General features: G+C 42.1%; 1 protein-coding gene across 3 annotated transcripts in view; it reads right to left on the reverse strand.

Annotated features, from left to right (window-relative positions):
* Nucleotides 1–26,020, reverse strand: part of EFTUD2 (elongation factor Tu GTP binding domain containing 2) — a 1,111,673-nt gene that overhangs the window by 781,805 nt on the left and 303,848 nt on the right. For all 3 annotated transcript variants that reach the window (XM_044055111.1, XM_044055110.1, XM_044055112.1), the window contains exon 5: nt 1,105–1,180. In XM_044055111.1, coding sequence (XP_043911046.1) covers nt 1,105–1,180 — 76 coding nt within the window. The remainder of the gene's footprint in view (nt 1–1,104; nt 1,181–26,020) is intronic.

Here is a 26,020-nt window from a genome sequence, read left to right on the forward strand (position 1 = left end):
ATTAAGAACACAACATTTCAGACTGGCTTGGGTTTCCACTAGGAAGGTTGTATCACCATCTGAAAAATGCTGATCAATAGATTTTTTAACTAAAGAATTAAAAAAGAAACTTTCATCATGCAACTGATCTTCTCCAACTTTTGTGGCACTGTCATTTTTTTTATATTTTTATTTTTTTTTATAAAGCTTACTGTCAGACAGAATCAACAGGACATCTTAAAACTCAGTGGAATATTTCCTGTGTCAGCACAGTGCTTAAAACATCAAATCTCACACAACCAAAAACAGATCAGTTTCAGGTAAGCTCAAGATTTTGGTCATATGCAGTACTAACACATTTAACAAACTGCAAATACAGTTCCAAAACAGCTGCTTTACAACATCATTGTCATAGACCCCTTTCCCATTTTTACCTAGTGTTGGGGTGTCATCACCATTAGTTAATGTGTCCAAATCACCTAAGCCTGATGTTTTCCATAATACAGTTATTAAAAATATCAGAGGATAAAACTGATTATGGACATGGAAGGACACACCCATGCACACCAAATAATTCATAAGCAGAACAATCATCAGATCTTTCCTCATGCTCCATCATTAACATCTGTAAAGGAACTACTGAAAGTAAAATAAAAATAAGACAATGTCAAACAGAGCATTCTTCAATGCTGTGTGGGGCAACTAACAGAAATCACTGAGGTTTAATAGATAACGGTGTTATGCATTCCACAGACTTTGAGTAAAGTTCAGTTATTCAGTTGGGGAAAGTATTCACAACTAGTGAAATTCCCAGCAGAGTGGCTAGTACAATTCAAGGGTCTAACATTCACACACAGAAAACTGCTATGGAGGGATACATAACATGAACTATCATATCAAAATTTTACTCAAGACCAACTCTATGGTGCTAAAGACAATCCAGTGAGGATAGAATCAGCAGTATTATGATAAGTGACAATCCCCTATTCCAATGAATGTGTGAGCCACAATCATAAAACACTACCATACATGGCTATTTTAAATACATATATAAAAGACAAACTTTTCTATCAATTATAGAACCACAAGAACTCCATATGTTATACCCCCAACAAAATTACCCACCTTCCCATGATGCAGGTGTCCACAAAGAGTCACATTTCGGATCAGTTCTGGGTTATCCATGAGATCTGCAAGAAAGCTAAAATAAAGAACGCAATAAGTAAATGTATGCAGCTCCTCCAAATCCTTAATCATTAATTTATTTTCTGAATCTATGAAGCTCCAACAAGGCCCTGATGTCCAATGAGCCAAACAACCAAACATTTCTTTTCATCACCAAGCACTTTTCCCTACCTTTAAACAGAACACCAAGAGTGCCACAAAAAACAAACATACTTTATGTACTATTGTCTTTGCTTCATCTCCACATCTCTTTCAATAATTTCTCTGCACACCATTTTACTTTCTTGTGAAATGTAGCATTAGGTCCTTTTGGTAAATCATAGAATTTGCAACGTAAATAAAAGAATGGAGAGAGAGAACCTCAGAAAATGTATTGGTTCTGTGTTATAATCTAATAGAGAGATGATGTAGACCAGAGTTAAAAAACAAACTACATTTCTGCAAGAGTATGATCAGGACATTCTGGGATGCAACAAGCCAGAAAAAATACAGTGTGACGTGAGAGGTTATTACTGCAATAACATTAACACATGATGGGGGGAGACACAATTTGTTTAGTTTTTGAGTGGTGATGTCCTTTAATGGACTCTTCTATACAAAAGCTACCAGTTAAAGCTTACCTTAATGGATTTACACAACCAGTTCCTGGTCTTCTTCTTCATCATGCCTTCTGTTACTTTCATGACAGGAAACTGGCCTTGATAAAGTGCAGTTCAAAAGTATGAGGCACTCATTACAGAAGTGACGCTTCTAGAATTATGTTCATGTAGCAGAACTTCCTCACAGGAACTCCTATCAACAGGTGTCAAAGCTCAGCATGGTTTTTGATGCCGAACACCCTTGGACTGCCCACTGATCCTTACATCACCAACATACAAATAGGTAGTCCTTGCATCATTCCAACAGTTCCTCATGGAAGTTAAACTATGAAATTTATTATTTATGTATTTATCTTTTGTTGAACAGGTTAGTCCTACTAGCAATAGCCTTCTTTCACTGGAGACGTGAGGTGGTATTTGTACTGACTAGAGGAAATATGTCTGGATTACCAAGGAAATTCTGTCAATAAGAGCTGTGGGAGCTTTTATGTCAAGAAGAAGCCTCTTCAACATATCATAGCTCTATGTAGTAAAGAATTTTGACTAATAAGGTCTTTTGGAGGCAATTCCATATCTATGCAGTCAGGGTCCAATCACAAGCCATTAAAAAGAACGGATAGCTGAATGCTAGTGTAACAAAATCTTAACCTTGAAGGTGCAATACTATGCAAAATGCCTCCTAAAACTATAGTGTCATGTTTCAAAATGCATTTAGGGCAGGGACGAACTTACAGGAAAGAACAAGCAATAACTGCCCACCCTTGGGTAGCAGTGATAGTCGGGATATACAAGTAGATAAGAATTCTATTTAATACTCCTCTAACAAAGCAAACTCTAGGCTTGGAAATAATGCCCGTTTGCTAATGACTACTGTGGAGTGGACAGATGATCCTCTGCAATAGTGTCAACATCATTAACAGATTTACTCTGCTGTAGTGTCAACTTCCATAACGCCGACTCAAACATCAGGTCAGTCAGTGGTGATCAAGGTATGTTGGACAGCACTAACTTCTGATCTTTATAATCCTGGCAAAAGGAATCTATCTCAATGATGCCACAGGGTGCAACCTACCCTGAGAAGAACCAGCCTGCAACCAAAGTACCCACAGACTCCCTCTCCTGCCTGCTGTTTAATCATGAAGAGGGGAGGAGTCTGATCTGTGAAGCAGAGAGGTACAGTGTCAAAGGGTGATTAAGGTACCCACCCCAATCCACTAATACTAGGAAAAACTATGGTATCAGCATGGAATTATTACTGCAACAGTAGACAAATGAATATCTGCAGTTATGGCAAATTCCTAACACTACTGTACTTTTTTTGTCATAAGAGCACTATTGCATACTGAGCCCACTGATCAGAAAGCTGTTGGCCCTGGGAAGGGGCAGAGGACAGCACACACTGCAGAATGGTTGTGGCAAAGCCTGTCCTGGCCCTAAAAGCAAAGCTTAGGCTACAATATTTTGAAAAGTTGCACACAGAAGATAAAGCTGCTGTTTCAGCTAAAGATGGTGTTAACTAACCACTCTCAGAAAGGCAGCAGTACCTACAGATGCCCATGCAGAACGAACCCCAACACTGCCTGAACTTGTTTTGCCACACATAAAAGAAAAAAAAGAAGTTATGTACTTACCATAACGTTCCATGTGAGTTGTTCATCTTTCCTTCATTCTTACTGATGGGTTCGGAGCTGATCCCTCAGCTCGAGTCGGCCTACTACAAAGCTCGAGGTCTTCAAATAGCTCGAGGCCAAGTCCCTATCCCATGATGCACCCAGAGTTACCTCAGATCTTGTTTGCTGTGTATAATAATAATAATACCATATGTCAATCTATCACTCCATAAGAGAAAGTATAGAAGGGTTGAGCAACTAGGAAGGATCCAGCATCTTGGTCTTCTTTAGCCCAGGAGAGGGTAGGAGGGAGGGACACAAGAATGAAGGCGAGATGAACAACTCACATGGAATGTTATGGTAAGTACATTACTTCTTTATGTGAAGTTGTTCTATCTCGCCGTTCATTCTTACTGATGGGTAGCATCCCAAGCACCATCTATCTTGGGTGGCTCACGGGAGTATATTTTTCAGGACAGTGGAACCAAAGGAGGCCTTGTCCACTTTGTAATGAGTGATAAAGGTATGAGGTCTTGACCAAGTGGCTGCTGCACAAATGTTATCAATAGGAAGTCTGGCAGAAAAGGCAGAGGATGTAGACACTGCTCTGGTTGAGTGAGCCTTAATTTTGTGTTGTAAGGGCATATTGGCAGCTGAATAAACAAATGTGATACAATCAGATAACCACTTAGAGTTGTTTTAGCCACTGGCATACCTTTCCTGGAGTCTGAAAAGGAAACAAAAAGCTGTTCCGATTTCCTAAAATCCTTTGCTCTATCCAAGTAAAATCTGAGCTGTCTGTGAGATTTCCTAAAATAATTTGCTCTATCCAAGTAAAATCTGAGCTGTCTGTGAACATCAAGTTTGTGCAGCATGTACTCTAGATTACAAATACAAAACCGACGTAGGCAAGGCTCCAGGTTCCAAGTAGTAAAAAAGTTTAATAAGCAACAGAAAAATCCATAAGACACACAAGCACTTTCACCATAGGCTTCATCAGGTGCGATCAAGAGACATACAAATCACATTCATTTAAATACAAATTTAAAATCACAAGGCAAAAATGTTAAGAACTTAAAGAAACATCGCATAAGAAATGAACTGTGAATATACTTTGTGTAAAATATGAAACTTAGTTAAAAATGATTAAAAACAAAAGCATGAATCTAAACCTATTATTTCTTACATAATGGTCTAGATTTCAAAGTAGGTCTCAAGGGAGTGCAATCATTTAATCCATGTCCAGCATTAGCTCTCAATTTAATAATCCATTGAGCTTCAAGCTCTTCTGTTTTCAGCCTAACATTACCTCCCCTTTTACTTTCAAAATGTATACCTATAACCATAAAACTAAAACAATGGGTGGCATCAGTATTCACAACATGTTTTGCCAAAGCATTAAACATGCTTCTCTTGCCTATATGGTACAGGTGTTCTCAAATCATATCTTTCAACATTCTATCGGTTTTACAGACATAAAATTTCTTGCAAACTTTACACACAGCCATATATACTACATGCGTACTAGTACAGGTGGCCTTAATATTAAATTTCAACATTTCACCTGTATCTGGGTGTAAAAAACTAGTGCCACTGTTAATATATGAACAGAAAGAGCAGTGGTTACATGGATTAGTATTACCTTGCATTCTAAAATTGTAATTATCTCTAGGAGTGCATAGGCGTCTTCTGAGGGATTTTTTATTTCTAAAGACAAATTGTGGAAGAGAATTTATGAATCTACTGACATGCTGGTTCGCTGTCAGTATATTCCAATTCTTCTTAATGATGCTAGTATACTGATGAATATTATTCGAATATGCCAAGGACATCCGTACTTTATTGAAACTTCTACTTCTATCTTGAGCTGGCTCAGAAAAATAAGGTTTAGCTCTTGTAGTTCTCATGTCCAAGACATTCAATACTCCTTTCTCTACCATCTCACTTTCATATCCCCTATTCAATAATTCCATACTAGTAGTGCATACCTGTTTTTGGAAGTCTGTATTACTAATGTTTAAACTGGAAGCCCTACAAAGTTGATTTTGAACAACATTCCCAAAGATGTACTGTGGATGCATACTATCTCTGTTGAGTAAATGATTCACTCTACATGCTTTCCTATAAAGTTTAGTGCTCAACATGTCACTGTCATTTTTATACACAGTTACATCTAGAAAATCAATACTTATCTGACCATTGTACTGTACAAGTTAGAAAATCTGTACTGTTGTTCACATATTTCACACAATCTAACAACATATCAGATGTACCTTCCCATAATACGAAAAGGTCATCTACAAATCTTTTAAAAAATAAAATATTAGCATTAAAGGGACACCCTAACAGGTGTTCTCTCTCCCATGTGGTCATTACTGCATTAGCATAACTATTTGCGCACGGAGTGCCCATTGTCACTCCGTTGACTTGCCAATAAACAGAGTCTCTAAACATAAATATATTGCTCTCTAATACTATGAGAAAAGTTTTCTAATTTGAACCAACTTATTCCCACCAAGACAAGAATTTAATTCTACATATTTTATGGCATACTGTATGCCTTTATCATTCGGAATAGTCGTAAATAGTGAGACTACATCTAATGTAACTAACAAAAAATGTTTCCTTGATGTTAACTGTGAAGTATACAAGTAGAGATCCTTAAGAAAATGTTCAGTGTCTCAATATATATTCTGAATTATCCAAAGTAGGTCTTAACATTTTTTCAATATATATAGAGATAGGTTCAGTAACCCATTTGGCCCCAGCTACAATTGGTCTCATGGGGGGATTTGAACTATCCTTGTGCACTTTTGGTAGACCCTTGTATCAAAGGAATAAAGGGGTTTACAACAATAAAATATTGGCATAAATTATCATCAATAATTCCTTGATGGTTAATTTCTTTAACTTTGATGGCTACGTCTTTCATTACTTCATTAACTCTGCCTCTTGTAACTATAGTGTAAAAAGTATTGCCACTCAGCATCGTATACATAGCAGCATCATATTTTTCTCTGTCCAAAACTACTATTTGTCCACCTTTGTCAGCAGGTCGAATCATGATTGCCTGATTATTTTCTAAACCCCGGAGAGCTACATATTCAGTTTTACTTAAATTAAACTGTTTAAAATTTTTAAAACTTTTTTTATGTTGCTGATAATATAAATCATACACATCATTAATACACAGTTCTTCAAAAGCTTGCACTAAAGGATTAGATGATAGGATTAGATAACACCTGTACCATATAAGCAAAAGAAGCATTTTTAATGCTTTGGCAAAACATGTTGTGAATACTGATGCCACCCTTTGTTTTAGTTTTATGGTTATAGGTATGAATTTTGAAAGTAAAAGGGGAGGTGATGTTACGCTGAAAACAGAAGAGCTTGAAGCTCAGTGGATTATTAAATTGAGAGCTAATGCTGGATATGGATTAAATGATTGCATTCCCTTGAGACCTACTTTGAAATCTAGACCATTATGTAAGAAATAATAGGTCTAGAGTCATGTTTTTAATTGTTCTTAATCATTTTTAACTAAGTTTCATATTTTACACAAAGTATATTCACAGTTCATTTCTTATGCTATGTTTCTTTAAGTTCTTAACATTTTTGTCATGTGATTTTAAATTTGTATTTAAATGGATGTGATTTGTATGTCTCTTGATCACACCTGATGAAGCCTATGGTGAAAGTATTTGTGTGTCTTATGGATTTTTCTGTTGCTTATTAAACTTTTTTACTACTTGGAACCCAGAGCCTTGCCTACGCTGGATTTGTATTTGCATTATACTTGGTGTGAGCGCAGGCACCTGGATATCTATGGTGGTTGTGTTAACAGTTGTTCTTCTTTTCTTTTCCACCACTGTTTCTTGGAATATGGCTGCCGGGTCGAAAATATTGAACTGGACTATACTCCTGTTGTTCAAAATGTGACTGTATTCAATACTGAGTTGTTTGAGAGAGCATGTTAATCCATTGCTTGATAGTTTCATAGTTTCATAGTATAGTACTAGGCTATCTGTCCTGGGGCATTTGTAAGCCTAGCCATAGTGATGTGGCTTTTGCCACCCCATGAAATGGTACAAAAAATGTACAGAATAAATTTAGAATACTGTGCCTCTGTATAGTAGTGACACAATGAAGGTCCCCTTATATAATAGAATTAGTTTACTGTGCCCCTGTCTAGCAGTGACACAGATGTGACCCCTGGGGTAAACTTACGATCTCCCATCCACTCATCAAGATTTCTCTTGAAGAGAGTCAGTGAGGGGCTCTGCCTAATACGAACTGGGATCTTGTTCCAAAGCATGGGAAGCCTCTGGGTTATGAATCTATCCCTCCAGCATGTCCTATTCATACTTGTGCCAAGGTTTAAGTCTTTAGCTCTCGTGGTCCTGATGGATTTGGATTTATTGAGGTGGAGCATGTCCATCAGATCCTGATTGGACATGGCCTTGTACATCAGGCAGACATCACCTCTGAGCAGGCGGTATGCTACTGAATAGAGCTGAAGTTTCTTTAGTCTGGCAGAATAAGACATATGTTGGAGCCCCTTGATCCTCTCGGTGAGGTACTTTTGTGGTCTCTCCAGCTGTTGCAAATGCCGGGTGAGGTACATACCAAATGGGGCATTGTACTCAATCATGGGTCTGATGAGGGAGGAGTATAGGGGTACAATGACATCCTTGGATCTGGATGTGAATCCCTTCATGATGAGGTGTGCAAGGTAGAATGTTTTTCTAACCACTCTGGCAACATGGGTGTCAAATGAGAAGTCGCTGTCGACTTGGGTCCCTAAGTCTCTGATTACTTTTTCCATACTCAGTGGGTTGCTGTCTATGTGATAATTTGTGGGTACTTTGTTTTTCCCAAAGGGGATGACTATACATTTTTTGGCATTTAGTTTAAGGCCGTGACTCCGGCACCAGTTGTCCATTTCTGTGAGGCCTTTTTGTAGGATGTATGTGTCCGCTGGTGTATCGACTATGGCACCTAGTTTGCAGTCATCTGCGAACTTTGTCAGCCACAGCCCTCCCATGTTTGCTTTAACATCTGAGAAATAAATGCCGAACAAGAGGGGCCCCAGGACAGATCCCTGTGGGACACCACTTGTGACTGGCTTTGAGTCTGACATTGCTCCAGCGATTTTAACTTTATGGGTTCTGTCCTTTAGCCAGTTTGCAACCCATCTAGTGACATAAGGGTTTACGTTTAAGCTGTTGAGCTTATCTATGATGCCTGAGTGGGGTATTGTGTCGAAGGCCTTAGCCAAGTCCAGGTAGGCTGTATGGACTGCTTTGCCCTCATCAATGGCTCTAGTGACTGTTTCAAAAAAGTCAACCAGGTTCAAAAGGCAGGATCTGCCCTTTACAAAGCCGAACTGGGTGGGGTCAAGTGTCTGTAGGTCCCCTATGTCTCTGTTTATGAGTTCCATAATGATTCTTTCCATAGCTTTGCAGACCAGGCTGGTTAAGCTTATGGGGCGGTAGTTTCCAGAGTCTGTAGAGGCACCCCCTTTGTGGAGTGGGACCACTGTTGCTGTACGCCAGTGTTCAGGTACATATCCCAAAGTAAGGCTAAGGTTAAATAGCATTTTTATGTGTGGGTTTAGCTCTTCTTGGAGTTCACGTAACACGCAACCCGGGATACCGTCAGGTCCCATTGATGCTGTGTTTTTAGCTTTGTTTAGGGCGGTTCTCACTTGGACATCTGAGATGACAGGGAGATTACATTCAGCTGGGATAAGTATTTCTTCTTTTGGGGGTGAGGGAGGGGAGAAATTTGCACTGAACCTGTCAGCCAGAATGTTGGCAATATCTGTGGGTTCAGTGTATTTTTTGTTGTTGTGAACCAACTCTGAGCATATCTGAGGGTTTCCGCCAGGTTTCTAACATAGCTGAAGAAGGCTTTGTGGTTATCTTTAGTGTCCTTAGCGATTTTTCTCTCAAAGTTGGCCTTGGATGTTTTTATGAGAGAACGTAGTTTTCTGCTAATGTTGATCAGAGATGTCTTCCCTTCATGGGATTTTGCTCTGACATGCAGTAGCTTCCTTCTTTTGTTATACAATTTGTTAATGGCTGAGGTCCACCAGACAGGACGCTTGCCTTTGGTGGAGAGGGACTTGGATTTATTTGGGATTGCATGATCCATGCATTCTTGGAGATGTCCATAGAAAGCATTTGTGAAGGATTCGGCATTGTGGGATGTGGTATCCACTGGCACAGTGGGCTTAAAGGATACCATCTCAGTCTTAAGAAGAGAGTGAAGTCTGCTTTTGAGAAGTTTTTCACTGTGGTCTTTTGTGCTGGGGGTGGAGGTGGGATATGTATATCCAGGGTGATTAGTTTGTGGTCAGATCTCACTAGTGAGGGGTATACTTCCGGTGTAGAGCATTTTGTCCCCATGTTTGTGATGATCAGGTCTAGTATATTATCTCCCCTAGTGGGAGAGGTGGCTAGTTGTTCCAGTGCATTTGAATTTATGAATTCCAGGAACCTTTGGCCTAGTGTATTAGGGCTAGAATAATGAACCCAATCTATGTTTGGGTAGTTGAAGTCTCCCAGTATGATGGTATTTTGTGATACATTCATATCCTCCAATGTCTTCAGGAAGGCTGAGTGGGGTTCTTGAGACTGGGAGGGTGGTCTGTAACATGCTACCAGTTGTATAGCAGTTTTGCCTATGGTTAGTTGCACCTGTATGGTCTCTGATGCTTCATGTGTTGCTACTAACCTGGAGGTGTGGGTGTCCTTGATGAATATGGACACTCCCCCTCCCTTTGTGGTTCGCCCGGGTTTTGGGGCTGAAAAGCATGATACGAGGTATAGCCTGGTAGCGCTGGGGTGCTCTCAGGAGCCTTGAACCAGGTTTCAGTTACTGCACAGACGTCGATGTTCTCCATGCTGAGGAGTGCATCAAGTGCCTGCATCTTGAGATTTAGACTTCTGGCATTGAGCAGCATTACCCTTAGTTTTTTCCATTTTTGTTATCTAAGGAGGTGGGTTTGTCTTTTGCGCCTTGCCTAAAAAAGGCACTATGGGGTGGCAAGAGCCTTAGCCAATATCCGGAAGCCCAGTGGTGACAGGTGTAAGCCATCCCTTGCGAAGCAGCGTGGCTTGTCCAACATGTCATCCCAGGCAGACAGACATTGGATCCCCTTAGAATGACACCAGTACTTGAGCCAATTATTAAAGCTGATCATCTTGTCTTTGTATTGTGGTATCATTCTTGGTGAGGGCAAGATGCTGCTCAGGGTCAGGGTCATACCAGCCTGGGCTACATAATCGGAGAGCTCCTCTATGTCCCTTTTCATGTAGTCCAGGGAGGTACGTCTCAGGTCATTCACACCAGCATGGACAATGATGGAGTCATATTTGTACTTGCTTTGGAGTGACTTGAGTGCATGTGTTATGTGGCGGATCCTAGCTCCCGATAGACACAGTCACCCTCTCCTTGTTCAGCCTGGTCAGCGGGACATCAGTGTGTCTGACTATAGAGTCACCTATTACTAGTGTATCAGGCATGGTGTTTGGCCTTAAGGGCTGTGATTGGTTGACACACTGATTTATTGAAGTATGTGTTGCATGTGTTTTGTTTTGAGGTGGTGGATTTTTGGATGTCTGCTTTGGGAGCCTCTGTTGTTTTGGTAAGTTTTTTATTAGAGCCTCCGAGTATGTCTTTGTGTTTTTATGTGTTTGGTTTGCAGTTGTGGTAGGTCTATGTGGGACTGGGATTGTTGTGTGTGTGGTTACCATCTCCTCCTGTCTGGTCATGCCAGCCCTGAGTTGAGAGAGTTCAGCCTCCAGTTTGGCTATATAGTTGCATCTCTCACATGTATTTGTGTTTGTTGGGAGGAGGAGAGGGTTGTCTGTGTACATGAGACAATTGTAGCATTGTCTCAAGATACCCAGATTGACCAGCTGAATTGGAGATGACGCCAGTAATCTACCACTCGACATGCTAGAACTGTATAAGGGAGTGCTGTACCTTTAAGGGAAGTGGATATTCACAGGGGTGGTAAGTAGATGTAGTGCTTTACATAGTACGAGACTGCTTACTTAGTAGAGAAGTATTGAGAACAAGTGCTAGGCTTATAATATAGTGAGTAGTCTGATTATACTAAAAGTAGAGCTTCCTTAAGGGAAAATTTGAAGAGCAGACCTGGCGTAGCTAGAAGAAGTTTAACCTTGTTTAACCGGTGCTGCGCTATGCGCACAACCGCGCAAAGCCGTGCAAATGCGGATTTTAAACAGTGAACTACAAAAGAGCTACAAATGGTCCAAAACAACCAATTAGTGAGTTGGAAGTGGAGAAAGAGGTGAGAACCACGCGTGGATTTTGTAATATTAAGAAGTCATCTATTTTCTTTGGAAAAAGAACTTTTCAGATTGAAAAGACTGCAATATCAGAAATTTCATATGGAGGCATGCATCAAGGAAGGTGTTATACGAAAAGGGCTGAGTGTGTTGAAAATGCCCTCTCAGGTGTATTGTGAATCAACTCTGCTTGCTGCATGGCAGAGATTAAACAATACTAGCATGAGCTATCTGCAACTTTTGGCTGATTCAGCTGGAAGAGAGAGAGAACTGGCTTTGAATTCAGTTAAAAATAAGCTCTCTGAACTGTATCAACGTTTTACTGCTGATATACTAGAAAGATATGTTCGAGAGATGCTAGAAGGTATCAGCGTTTATTCAAGGAAACTTTTACAGATTAAGTTGAAGAAAAGTACAGTTGTGTACCTACCATTAATGTAGATGTTCGAGTGTATTCACTGTTGCAGTCATTACAATTGGGTTATCCTGCTGGCAGGCTACCTGCAGTCGGCCTGAATTCCAAAGTCTAGGTCCGGCGTCGGTTGCTATCGCCTCCTCCCTGACGTCAGTGCGCCAGGGGTATAAAAGATGCAGCAGATGCCATTTTCTTCAATTTTTCTTGCCCCAGATGTCAGGTGCCCCCAAAAGGGTAGGCTAAAATATATGTCAATAAAGCATGCATGCACCAAAGTCAATTATTCCTTCATCTACAAGCAAATACACCACATAGGTTGTATAGAGTAGAGAAGTACAGATAAGTTCTAGCAAAGATAAGGGGGATGGTGGGTGGGTAACCTGGACTGCAACAGTGAATGCACTCGAACATCTACATTTATGGTAGGTACACAACTGTACTATGTTCATCATGTTTCACTGTTGCAGTCATTACAATTGGGTTGAATCCCAAAGCTAAGGTTGGGAGGCTGGAGCTGAAGCTAAATAGGATTAGGAGCGGCTAAGAGGCCCTGCAGAACTGCAGTGGCAAAGCCTGCCCTGGATTTAGAGTAGAGTGGTAAGTGATAGTGCTTTGTAAAAGTGTGCACTGAACTCCAGGTTGCAGCCTCTAAAATGTCTTTGGTTGGTACTCCTCTGAGGAAGGCTGCTGAAGTGGCTGCTGCTCTGGTTGAATGTGGCCCAATGGCCTTTGGCACTGATTTGCCATGTTGTGAATAGCAGAAATGAATGCAGTGACCTATCCACTTTGAAATAGTCTGCTTTGAGATAGCCTTTCCTTGTGGTCCTGCAGCATATGCCACTAGTAATTGCTCAGTCTTTCTGAAAGCTTTGGTTCTGTCCAAGTAGAAGCGCAGCTGTCTGTGTATGTCCAAAGAATGCAGAAGTCTCTCACCCTTATTCTGTGGGTTTGGATAAAAGGTAGGCAAGTGAAAAGTTTGGTTAAGGGGCCACACTGGACACTACCTTAGGCATAAATGTCGGGTTTGTCCTTAGAGAAACCCTATCTGGATAGAAAATGATAAAAGGTTCCACAGCCATGAGTGCCTGTAGCTCTAAGACTCGTCTTGCAGAGGGTATTGCTAGGAGCAGAGCTGTTTTCCAAGATAAAAATTTTATATCAGCTGTCGCTGCTGGCTCAAAAGGAGGCAGGGTGAGTTTTTCCAAGACATAATTGAGGTCCCATGGAGGTATTGGTGATCTCCTTGGTGGCCTTAAGTTTTTGTCTCCTCTGAGGTACTGCCTTAGTAAAGGATGAGAAAAAATAGGTGGCTCTGTATTGTAATGAGCTGAAATGGCAGAGGCATGAATCTTAATTGATGAAAAGGATAGGCCTTTGTCCAGCATCTCAGTTAAGTATTGCAAAATCTGAGGAATATTTGGTACAATCGTGTCAATTCCTTGTGCCTGGTTCCAAGCACAGAATCTCTTCCATTTTTCAACATAAGATTTTCTGGTAGTAGGCCTCCTGGCCTCCAACATAACATCCATCACCGCTTTAGAAAGAGGGGTGTTTTGAATGACTACATTATCCGCCATGCTGCCAGATTTAAGGTCGTGAGTTGGCTGTGCAGGATCTGATCATTTGTTGGGACAGTAAGTGAGGAATTTGAGGTAATGTCCAGGCTGGGCATTGAGACAGGTTCCTTAGGACTGGGTACCAGTGCTGGCGGGACCAGTCTGGGGCAATCAGTATAATTTTTGGCTTCTCTTGTCTGACCTTTAGGAGTACCTTGGGGAGGAGGGGCAGTGGAGGAAAGGCATATACTGTTAAGTTTTTTCAGCTGAAAGATAGAGCATACACTTTCCATGCTTGCTTGTGATAAGTCCTTGTGCAGAATCTCTGTAGCTGGCAGTTGTGAGGGGAGGCAAATAGATCTATGTCCAGGCATCCCCACTTCCTTGTTATTATGCTGAAGACTTGCGGATCCAATTTCCACTCGTGGGGATCCATGAGGTTTCTGGTTAGTTCGTCTGCCAGGGTATTTATCTTTCCTGGCAGGAATTGTGCCTGCAGATGTACTTGGTAAGTCAATGCTGTGTCCCACAAAGTTATGGCTAGTCTCCAAAGGGGATAGGAATGAGTGCCTCCCTGCTTGTTTATGTACCACATGACTGTGGTATTGTCCGTCTTTACCAGTAGTTATCCTGGATGAAGTTGATCCTTGAAGGCTGTCAGGGCATTCTGAACAGCTAGCATCTCTTTTTGATTGATATGTAGATGCATTTGGCTTGCGGACCATGTACCTGAATACATATTCCTGCCATGTGGGCCCCCCAGGCATAATCTGATGCATCTGTTATTAATGTCTGCCTGGCTGTGGGTAAAGTGAATGGCAGTCCCTTGTTATGGTGACAGGCCTTTGCCCACCATTGAAACTCCTGTTGCAGGCAGGGAATGAGGGTAATTATTGTTTCCAGGCTGTGGCAATGTTGAGTCCAAACACTTTTAAGATACCATTGAAGTTTCCTCATATGCAGTCTTGCATATGGAATTAGCAGAATGTAGGATGCCATGAAGCCCAAAGCCTGCAGAATTTTTCTTGCAGATAACTGGGCCTTTATTGCCAACAGTTTGAAATAAGTAGTCAGTTGCCTTTGTTTGTCTGGCGTGAGATAAGCCATCTGGGCAGTTGTATTTAAGCTTGCACCCAGGAATATTATCTCTTGAGAGGGTACTAGTTTTGATTTCTTTTCGTTTACTGTGTACCCTAGGTATGTTACAAATCTTTTTACAAACGCCAGATGCTGTAGTAGAATGTCCTTGTTCTTTGCTTAAATGAGGCAGTCGTCCAAGTAAGGATATATTTTTATTCCTCTGTCTGCAGAATGCAATTACTGGAGCCAGGCATTTTGTGAAGACCCTGGGCGTAGTAGATAAGCCAAAGGGCAGTGCAGAGAATTGGTAGTGCATTGAGCCAGCTATGAATCTGAGGTATCTTTTGCATGATTGTCTGATTGGGACATGCAGGTATGCCTCTTTTAGATAGTACAGTTGTGTACACTTACCATAAATGTAGATGTTCGAGTGTCTTCACTGTTGCAGTCATCACTGTAGGGTTCTTCCTGCCGGCAGGCAGCCCTCGGTCGGCCAGAATCCCAAAGTCTGGGTCCGGCGTCGGCTGTGTACTCACCCTCCCTGACGTCAGTGTGCCAGGGGTACAAAGCTCCCAGCCAACGCCATGTTCTCCAGTTTTTCTTGCCCCAGATGTCAGGAGCCCAAAAGTAAAGGCTAAAAGTAAAACAAAAATGTAACATACAACAAACCCCATACCCTGTAGCAAATACACCTCAGAAGAAGGGTGAAGCAGGGAACCACACCAATAAAAATATAAGAGGGGACAGGAGGGTGGGTAACCCAGACTGCGACAGTGAAGACACTCGAACATCTACATTTACGGTTAGTGTACACAACTGTACTATGTTCATCATGTTTCACTGTTGCAGTCATCACTGTAGGGTTGAATCCCAAAGCTGAAATAAAGGGAGGTGGTTACTGAGTAGAAGGGGCGGCTAGAAGGTCTTGTAAGACTGCAGAAGCAAAGTCCGCCCTAGACTTAGAATAAAGAGGGAGATTATAGTGCTTAGAGAAAGTATGCACTGAACTCCAAGTTGCAGCTTCCAAAATATCTTTGGTAGGGACTCCCCCTGAGAAAGGCAGCTGAAGTAGCAGCAGCTCTGGTAGAGTGTGTCCTAATTTTTCCTGGGATTTGCTTTCCATGATGGGAGTAACAAAATCTGATTCCATGAGCAATCCATTTAGAAATGGTCTGTTTTGAAATAGCTTTGCCTTGGAAATTTGCTGCATAAGAAACAAACAGTTGTTCAGTTTTCCTGATATCCTTGGTTCTGCCCAGGTAAAAGCGAAGCTGCCTGTGCACGTCCAAAGAATGCAAGATCCTCTCCCCCTTATTTTGTGGATTAGGGAAAAAAGTTGGCAGGTGAATAGTTTGGTTTAAAGCCACTTTAGAAACCACTTTAGGCATGAAAGTAGGGTTAGTCCTCAAAGAAAACCTGTCTTGATGAAAAATAATGTAAGGTTCCATGGCCATGAGCGCTTGTAACTCCGAGACTCTCCTGGCCGAAGTTAAAGCCAGTAGGATAACAGTCTTCCATGATAAATACTTTATATCAGATGTGGCAGCAGGCTCAAAAGGAGGCAGAGTAAGTTTTTCCAGGACATAATTGAGGTCCCAGGCAGGAATGGGTGGTGTCCTAGGGGGCCTTAAATTCTTTGCTCCTCTGAGAAATTGTTTCAGAAGTGGATGTGAAAAAATTGGAGGGTCTGTATTATAATGTGCAGAGATAGCCGAGGCATGTATTTTCATGGAAGAAAAAGATAAACCCTTATGCAACATATCTGTTAGGTAATGTAAAATCAATGGAATATTTGCAATGTGAGGATCTGATTCCTGAGCATGCATCCAGGTGCAAATTCTCTTCCATTTACCTTCATAAGATTTCCTAGTGCTAGGCCTTCTGGCTTCTAAGATAACATCCATAACCTGTTTGGAAAGGGTAGGATTAATCATAGACCCTGAATATGCCAGGCTGAGAGTTTTGATATGAGAGTGCAGGACCTGGCCCTGATGTTGAGACAAAAGATTTGGAATCTGAGGTAGAATCCACAGAGGTTCCTGGGATAGATTTATCAGTGTTGAGTACCAAAACTGTCGAGGCCAATTCAGGGCTAGTAAGATCAGCTTCGGTTTGTCCTGTTTTATTTTTAATAACACCCTTGGTAGAAGAGGTAGTGATGGAAAGGCATACCCCGAGAGGTTCCTCCAACTGAATGAGAGAGCATCCACTTTCCATGCTAGCTTGTGATATGTCCTTGTGCAAAAAATCTGTAACTGGTAGTTGTGGGGAGATGCAAATAGATCTATGTCCGGGCAGCCCCAGGCTTCTGTAATCATCTTGAATATTTGGGTGTCTAGCATCCACTCGTGTGGGTCTGACAGGTTCCTGCTCAGGCTGTCTGCCAGAGTGTTTTGTTTCTCTGGCAGGAATTGAGCTTGTAGGTCCATTTTGCAAGCTAGTGCTGTGTTCCATAGAGTCATGGCTAGTCTGCAAAGGGGGTAGGAGTGTGAACCCCCTTGCTTGTTTATGTACCACATAACTGTGGTGTTGTCTGTTCGTATCAGTAGCTGCCCTGGCTGTAAAAGATCTCTGAAAGCCAAGAGGGCATTCTGCACAGCTAACATCTCTTTTAAATTGATATGAAGATGCTTCTGATCCTCTGTCCAAAAACCTTGCAGGCCTTTCCCCTGCAAGTGGGCTCCCCATGCATAATCCAAGGCGTCCGTGGTTATCACTTGGTAGGCTGGAGGTAGACTGAAGGCTTTCCCTTTGTTTTGAAGACATGCCATGGCCCACCAATGGAATTCCTTTTGTAGGCAAGGCAAGACAGCAATCAGTGTTTCCAGACTGTGACAATGCTGGGACCATACACTTTTTAGGTACCATTGTATCTTCCTCATATGCAGTCTGGCATATGGTATGAGTAGGATGCAGGAAGCCATGTAACCCAAAGCCCGCAGGAATTTCCTTGCAGTTAGGTGAGACATCAACGCCAGGCTTTTCAAAGTTGAAGCCAGCTGTAGTTGTTTTTCTGATGTCAGGAATGCCATCTGGGTTGTTGTGTTTAAAAGTGCACCCAGGAAAGTTCTCTTGAGTGGGTGTCAAATTTGACTTTTTTACGTTCACAATAAATCCCAGGTACTTGAGTAGATTCTGAGCAAGTCAAATGTCCTTGCTGTCTGCTTGAATAAGGCAGTCGTCCAGGTAAGGGTAAATTTGAATTCCCTTGAGTCTGCAGTAAGCTACTACTGGTGCCAGGCACTTGGTAAAGACCCTGGGCGCAGTAGACAAGCCAAAGGGCAGCGCAGAGAATTGGTAATGTTTTGAGCCTGCCTTGAACCTGAGGTATTTTCTGCACTCCTGTCTGATAGGAATGTGTAGATAAGCCTCCTTTAAATCCAATGTCACCATCCATGCATTCTTGCTCAACACTGGCAGGAGCTGCTGCAGAGTAAGCATCTTGAACTTTGGTATATCCAGGAAAGTATTTAAGACTGACAGATCCAGGATGGGTCTCCAAGTATTTTGCTTTCTGGGAACTAAAAAGAGTCTTGAATAAAAGCCTTGTTCCGTCTCTGAATTTGGAACCAGTTCTATGGCCCTCATAGCCATGAGGGACCTCACCTGTTTTAATGCCTCTGCCCATTGAGTTTTTGGTAGGTCTGGCCATCCGTTTGGTTTTGGTAAGGTGTGAAAGTGGAATTTGTAACCTCTTAAAACTACATCCAGAACCCACTTGTCTTGGGTTATGCAAGTCCAGTTTCGGTAAAAAAGAGAAAGTTTTCCTCCCAGAGGAGCTTCCAGGAGAGAGGTTCCTGGAGCCATGCAGGGGGAGTCATTGAGCCTGTTTCCTATAAGGTTGAGACCTATCTTCTGCACCCCTGGGGGTGGAAGCACTCCACTGTCTAGGTCTATAAGAGGTCTGTGCTTGGGCCCTCCCTCTGGGGCACCTATATCTACCCCTCTGAGGCCTGTCCGAGCTGGGAAAGGACCAATTTTTAGCTGGCCAATTTCTGCTAAATCTAGGAGGCTGAACTTGTAAGAAATCCTTAACGGTTTGCATGGATTTTGCCTTGTCCTCCATTTTCTTTATAACCTCTTCAGCCTTAGACCCAAACAAAACATTATGTTGAACAGGAGCATCCAGCAATTTTGCTTTCACTTGATCACGCAAATTTTGTTCCTTTAACCAAGCATGCCTTCTAATGACCGTGCCAGTGGCAGCCGCCCTGCAAGAGGCCTCCAAAGCATCAAAACCACAGTGTAAGGTATGTTTCCCCACCTGCTCAGTAGCATGCATCAAATCTTTTAATTCCTTATTGTCTGCACATGCAGAAATGGTACACAGTTTTTGTTTCATAACAGACAAAAGGTATTGCTGATATTTCAACATATGAAATTGACAATTTAAAGCCCTAATAGATAAAGTAGCAGAAGTGTACACTTTTTGCTCCATCTCTCCAAAGCTCTAGAATCCTTATCTGACGGAATAGGGTTCTTAGCAGTGGCGGCCTTAACACCCTTAGGACCCTGAGAAATGGTTTCTGGAACAGTAGTAGGATTTTTAAATAGAAACTGGTGGGAGTCAGGGACTCTCTAATATCTATCAGGCTTAGCAGGGGCCGAAGGAAAAAAGTCAGGAGTTAAATTAGACTCAGAAAAGACATCATCCACAATATCCAAAATAGGAGGAATAGCCAGGGATCTGTGTTGGGGAAGAAGAAGGAAATCCCTAAGCCTTCTCTTAGATTCAGAGTACTCCTGTCCTTCCCAGTGAAAATGTTCCCTCATGTCATGTAAAGTTTCCCCAAAAGAATAATCCTCACGAGGAGAAGCTGAAGGAATGGATTCCTCAGCATCAGAATCCTCATAAGGAGAGAAAGTATAATCCTGTTCAGAGGAAGACACTGAAGAGATAGATGCCTGATCAGAGGATTCATAATCCAATTCTTGTCTTGGCCTTTTGTCTGGAGGGGAATGTGAACCCCTAATCATAGTTAGCAAGTCCTCCTCCATTTTAAGCATTTGTTTTTGAGATTTAGGTCCCGGATCAGAGGGGCTTGAGTCTTTGTTTTAGAAGGAGTCTTTGCCTTTACCTGAAGCTGCATAGGCCTGAAAACCTCCTCGGAAGCCGGTACCTGCACAGCGACTCCGGACCCATCCGAGGGAGCATTATCCGAAGGTCCTGCACCTGTAGTATCCGAAGGCCTAGTTGGCTCCTCGTGGGAGTCCGTTTCGGCAAGCAGTTTTGTAATGGCCGACGACAGGGGCTGTGAAAGCACCTCACTGACGACGGCCGAACAGGCAGCTGGCTCTGATTGCAAACTGTCGTCTGATTTGGACCTCGGAGGCTTATCCTTATCCTTGCACCTTTTATGAACTCCGGTAGTCAGAAGCGTGTCCGACGACATGTTATAATTAAATCACCTCCTAAAGTAATGAAAGGCACAATCGTATCTCCGTTTGATAGTACGTTGATTAAATCTAGCACAAAACTGACAACTAGCTATGTCGTGGTCAGGGCCTAGACAAGGAATACAGTAAGAGTGAAAATCCTTATGAGGTACTTGCTTCCCACATGAAATACAATTATTAACTTTTTCTGACATCGGTCTGGAGCAAGAAAAAAGTTTCCACAACGGGGTACTTAGCTTTGAAAAGAAAAATGTCTTCGGAAAGAAGCACCAAAAATAACAGGAGTCAGCTGACCGGCACTTGCGAACTGCTTCCACCGAGCGGCAAGAAAGACTGGAGAACATGGCGTCGGCTGGGAGCTTTGTACCCCTGGCGCACTGACGTCAGGGATGGTGAGTACACAGCTGACGCCGCACCCAGACTTTGGGATTCTGGCCGACCGAGGGCTGCCTGCCGGCAGGAAGAACCCTACAGTGATGACTGCAACAGTGAAACACGATGAACATCTAAACTCACAAGCTAAGCCTTCTTGCCCAGCATGGGCAGAAGCTGCTGCAGAGTCAACATTTTGAATTTTGGAATATCCAGATATGTGTTTAGAATAGATAGGTCCAGTATTGGTGTCCAGGCTTTGTCCTTTCTGGACACCAAGAACAGTCTTGAGTAAAATCCTTGTCCCTGCTCTTGCTCTGGTACTTGCTGAATGGCCCTCATGTCCATGAGGGATGAAACTTGCTTTTATGCCTCTGCCCATTGATTTTTTGGCAAGTCTGGCAAACTGTGTGCCCTTAGCAGGGTATTAAAGTGAAACTTGTAGCCTTGTGACACTATGTTCAAGACCCATTTGTCCTGGGTTATTATGTGCCAATTTTGATGAAAAAGTGCTAGTTTTCCCCCCTAAAGGTGTTGCCAGAAGATAAGTGCAGGGGGAAGTCATTGGGACTGTTTCCTGTATGGCTGTGATTTGTCTTCTCCGCTTTTGGAGGTAGAAGCACCCCATTGTTTAGACCTGTATGTGCCTTGGGGCTGGGATCTGCCTCTAGGGCGTCTGTATCTGCCCCTTTGTGGCCTGTCTGACACTGGAAAGGACCCATTATTTGTCGTCAGTGTCTGTTAAATCTTGGAGGCTGTACCTGTAAAAAATCCTTGACTGTTTGCATAGATTTTGCTTTGTCCTCCATTTTCTTCAACACCTCCTCTGCTTTAACACCAAACAAGGTATCATGCTGTAATGGAGCATCTAATAATTTTGCTTTAACATGATCAGGCAGATTCTGTTCCTTTAACCAAGCATGCCTCCTGATGACAGAACCCGTAACAGCGGCCCTGCAGGAGGCCTCCAGAGAATCAAAACCACATTGCAAAGTATGCTTTCCAACTTGTTCAGCTGCATGCAATAAATCCTGCATTTCTTTGTTTTCTGCACATTCAGAATTTATCAACATTTTCTGTTTAAGCAGTGACGTAATACGTTGCTGATATTTAAGCATATGAAACTGACAATTTAGAGCTCTTATAGCCAAGGTAGCAGAAGTGTAAATCTTTTTTCCCCATCTGTCCAGTGCCCTAGAATCCCTATCAGAGGGGGTAGGGTTTTTTGCAGTGGAAGCCTTGACCCCTTTGGGACCCTGAGAGATAGTTTCTGGGTCAGCAGCAGGGTTTTTAAAAAGAAATTTATGTGAATCAGGAACCCTGTAGTATCTGTCTGGCTTAACAGCAGCTGGAGGCAAGGAGTCAGGAGTCAGACTGGACTCTGAAAAAACATCATCTACAATGTCTAACACAGGTGGAATAGCAAGGGGCCTGTGCTGAGGTAGTAAAAGGAAGTCTCTGAGCTTTTTCTTAGAATCTGAATAATCTTGGCTCTCCCAGTGGAAATGCTCCCTCATGGTATGCAGAGTTTCCCCAAAAGAATAATCCTCAGGAGGAGAGGCTGAGGGGATAGATTCTTCAGCATCAGAATCCTCATAGGGAGGAAGAGAGTATTCCTGATCAGAAGAGGAATCAGATGAAATGGAAACCTGATCTGAAGATTCATATTCTGTCTCTTGCCTAGGCATCTTATCAGGAGGGGGATGGGAACCCCGGATCAAAGTAATTAGGCCTTCGGCCATTTTGAGCATTTGTTTTTTAGGCATGGAGGCCTGTCCATGGGGCTGTTGTACTTGTTTCCTGGTCTTTAAAGGTGCTTTAGTCTTTGCCTTTGAAGCTGAAGTCGTTTTTACATATAATTGTGTGGGCCTGAAAACACCTTCAGAAGCCAATGCCTGCTCAGCGGCTCCGGACCCATCTGAGGGAATAGTTTCCGAGTTTCCAATACCTTGAGTTTCCAGCGGCCTAGTCGGCTCCATGTGGGAGTTGGTAACGGCCTGCGGCTCCAAAGTAGCGGGAGTCAGGAGCTGCGAAAGCACCTTACTGAGAACCGGCGACTGGCTTAAAAGAAGCCTCGTCATCAGTTTTGGACCTCGGATGCTTGTCCTTTTCTTTTTCTTTGCGTTTCTTGTGAACTGCGGTAGTCGGATGGCTATCCGACGACATTGTGTAATTAAATCTTCTGCCAAAATAGTGAAATGCAAAATCGTACCGACTCTTAATAGTGCGTTGGTTAAATCTAGCACAGAACCGACAATTAGCAATGTCGTGGTCAGGGCCTAGGCAAGGAATACAGTAAGAATGAAAGTTCTTATGAGGTATTTGCTTCCCACAAGAAATACAATTATTAACTTTTTCTGACATCGGTCTGGAGCAAGAAAAAAGTTTCCCCAATGGGGTACTTAGATTTTAATGAAGACTTCGGATCTGAAATTCAAACACGAAAATCTCAGGAGTCGGCCGACCGGCACTTGCAAACTGCTTTTGCTTCGGGCACCCCGTGGCAAGAAAGACCGAAGAAAATGGCGTCGGCTGCATCTTTTATACCCCTGGTGCACTGACGTCAGGGAGGAGGCGACAGCAACCAACGCCAGACCTAGACTTTGGAATTCAGGCCGACTGCGGGTAGCCTGCCAGCAGGATAACCCAATTGTAATGACTGCAGTGAAACACGATGAACATCTCCAAAGGGACAAATGGGATTTTGCTGCTGGAAATATTTTCACATGACCGCGTTATACTGAGGATCCTCAAGCTGGCACAAATGCGAGTGGAAGAAACATTGAAACTCATTCACATGCAGTTGTTGCAGACGTGAGCGCTACTGTCAGTTCTGATGCTAACTCATTGGTTCCTATTTCAGGAACGTCCATGCTGCAAGATGGAACAGAGAAACAACCAGATGTTCGTAAAAAAACATTATAACTAAAGCACAAGTTCATAGCGCAGATGTAAGAACATCTCCTGCTCGTGATGCAAATTTGGATTCTTTTTTACGTGTATCTTGCCCCCAGAACATCGTTTTTCCACTTCCAATGAGAGAGAGGTCTACATCGAGAGGTGGTGGCCAGCAGAGGGGCAGGAGCCAGGTGAGGAACAAACGGATGTATGAGGAGACAGGAGTGAGTTCATACAACATAAAGAAAGCGGTTATGAAAGCAAAGACTTAGTTTTGAACTTGTCCCAACATGTTTTAACTCAAGATGAACTTTCAGTCCTTAATAAAGGACTTTCTTTTATTCCCAGCACAGATTCAAACATTTCTGATGTTGTTTTGGACATTAAATTGTTTGCTCGCAATTTGATGTGTAAATTGATGTTTGGGGGAGAAGGGGTAGATAATACTGCAGATAATACGATTAATATATTTAAGAAACCTAGCAATTTTATTCCTAAACAAAATCCTTTAGTGCAAGGTTTTGAAGAACTATGTATTAATGATGTGTATGATTTATATTATCAGCAACATAAAAAAAGTTTAAAAAATTTTAAACAGTTTAATTTAAGTAAAACTGAATATGTAGCTCTCCAGGGTTTAGAAAATAATCAGGCAATCATGATTCGACCTGCTGACAAAGGTGGACAAATAGTAGTTTTGGACAGAGAAAAATATGATGCTGCTATGTATACGATGCTGAGTGACAATACTTTTTATACTATAGCTACAAGAGAGAGAGTTAATGAAGTAATGAAAGACGTAGCCATCAAAGTTAAAGAAATTAACCATCAAGGAATTATTGATGAGAATTTATGCCAATATTTTATTGTTGCAAATTCCCTTATTCCTTTGATACAAGGGTCTACCAAAAGTGCACAAGGATAGTTCAAATCCCCCCATGAGACCAATTGTAGCTGGGGCCAAATGGGTTACTGAACCTATCTCTATATATATTGAAAAAATATTAAGACCTATTTTGGATAATTCAGAATACATAAGAGACACTGAACATTTTCTTAAGGATCTCTACTTGTATACTTCACAGTTAACATCAAGGAAACACTTTTTGTTCATTATGTTGGGATATAGTCTCACTATTTACGACTATTCCGAATGATAAAGGCATACAGTATGCCATAAAATATGTAGAATTAAATTCTTGTCTTGGTGGGAATAAGTTGGTTCAAATTAAAGAACTTTTGCTCGTAGTATTAGAGAAAGTACAGTTTTGTACCTACCATAAATGTAGATGTTCGAGGATTCCATTGCTGCAGTCCTAACTATTGGGTATAGTCCGCGTCCAGTCGGCCCGAATACCAGAGTATAAGGCTGACGTCGGTCAGGGCGCATTAGACTGACGTCAGTACGTCAGGGTACTAATGCGCATGACCGACGTCATATCCTCAGTCTTTTCTTGCCCCAGATGTCAGAAGACCCTAAAAAGACAAGTCCCAAAAAACCTGCACCAAAACCTGCACCAAAAACATGTACAATATATACAACAATATATACAAAAATATAAGCATGTAAACTCACCTACACAACCACCCCTAAATGCAGAGGGGAAGGAGGGAGGGTAAATTGGACTGCAGCAATGGAATCCTCGAACATCTACATTTATGGTAGGTACAAAACTGTACTATGTTCTTCGTCTTCCATTGCTGCAGTCCTAACTATTGGGTAGAATCCCAAAGCAGAGGTAAGGGAGGCTGGCAAATCATAAGGAAGTAGGAGCTGACAACATGCCTTGCAAAACAGCTGTGGCAAAACCAGCCCTAGACTTAGAGTAGATAGGAAGGTGATAATGCTTAGAGAAAGTATGCACTGAACTCCAAGTAGCTGCTTCCAAAATATCCTTAGTTGCCACCCCTTAGAAATGCTGTTGAAGTGGCAGTAGCCCTAGTGGAATGAGGCCTAATCCCAGCTGGAATCTCCTTGCCATGATGGGAATAACAAAATGCAATGCAAAAGCCAATCCACCTAGAAATAGTTTGTTTTGACACAGGCTTGCCCTGTGAACTCAAAGCAAAAGAAACAAACAATTGCTGAGACTGCCTAAAATCCTTAGTCCTGCTTAAATAATAACGCAATTGCCTGTGTACATCTAAAGTGTGCAAAATCTTTTCCCCTTTATTTTGAGGGTCTGCAAACAACGTAGGCAAATGAATAGTTTGGTTTAAAGCCACACTAGAAACCACCTTAGGCATAAAGGAAGGATTAGTACGTAATGATACCCTATCCTTATGGAAAATCAAAAAGGGCTCTACTGCCATAAGGGCCTGCAACTCAGACACCCTTCTTGCAGAAGTAATAGCCAACAGAAAAGCAGTCTTCCATGACAAGTATTTCAATTCAGCAGTAGCTGCAGGCTCAAAAGGTTGTAGAGTAAGTTTTTCCAACACAAAATTGAGATCCCAAGCAGGAGTAGGAGCTCTACGGGGGTCTTATATTCTTTGCCCTCTAAGAAACTGCTTGAACAAAGGATGCGAAAACAAAGGTGGGTCACAATCATAGTGAGCTGAAATTGCTGCAGCATGAATCTTAATGGAAGAGAAGGACAAACCTTTG

Source organism: Protopterus annectens, chromosome 13.part0 (assembly GCF_019279795.1).
Source record: "Protopterus annectens isolate FY-2018-M chromosome 13.part0, PAN1.0, whole genome shotgun sequence".
In the NCBI taxonomy this organism is placed as follows: Eukaryota; Metazoa; Chordata; order Ceratodontiformes; family Protopteridae; genus Protopterus; species Protopterus annectens.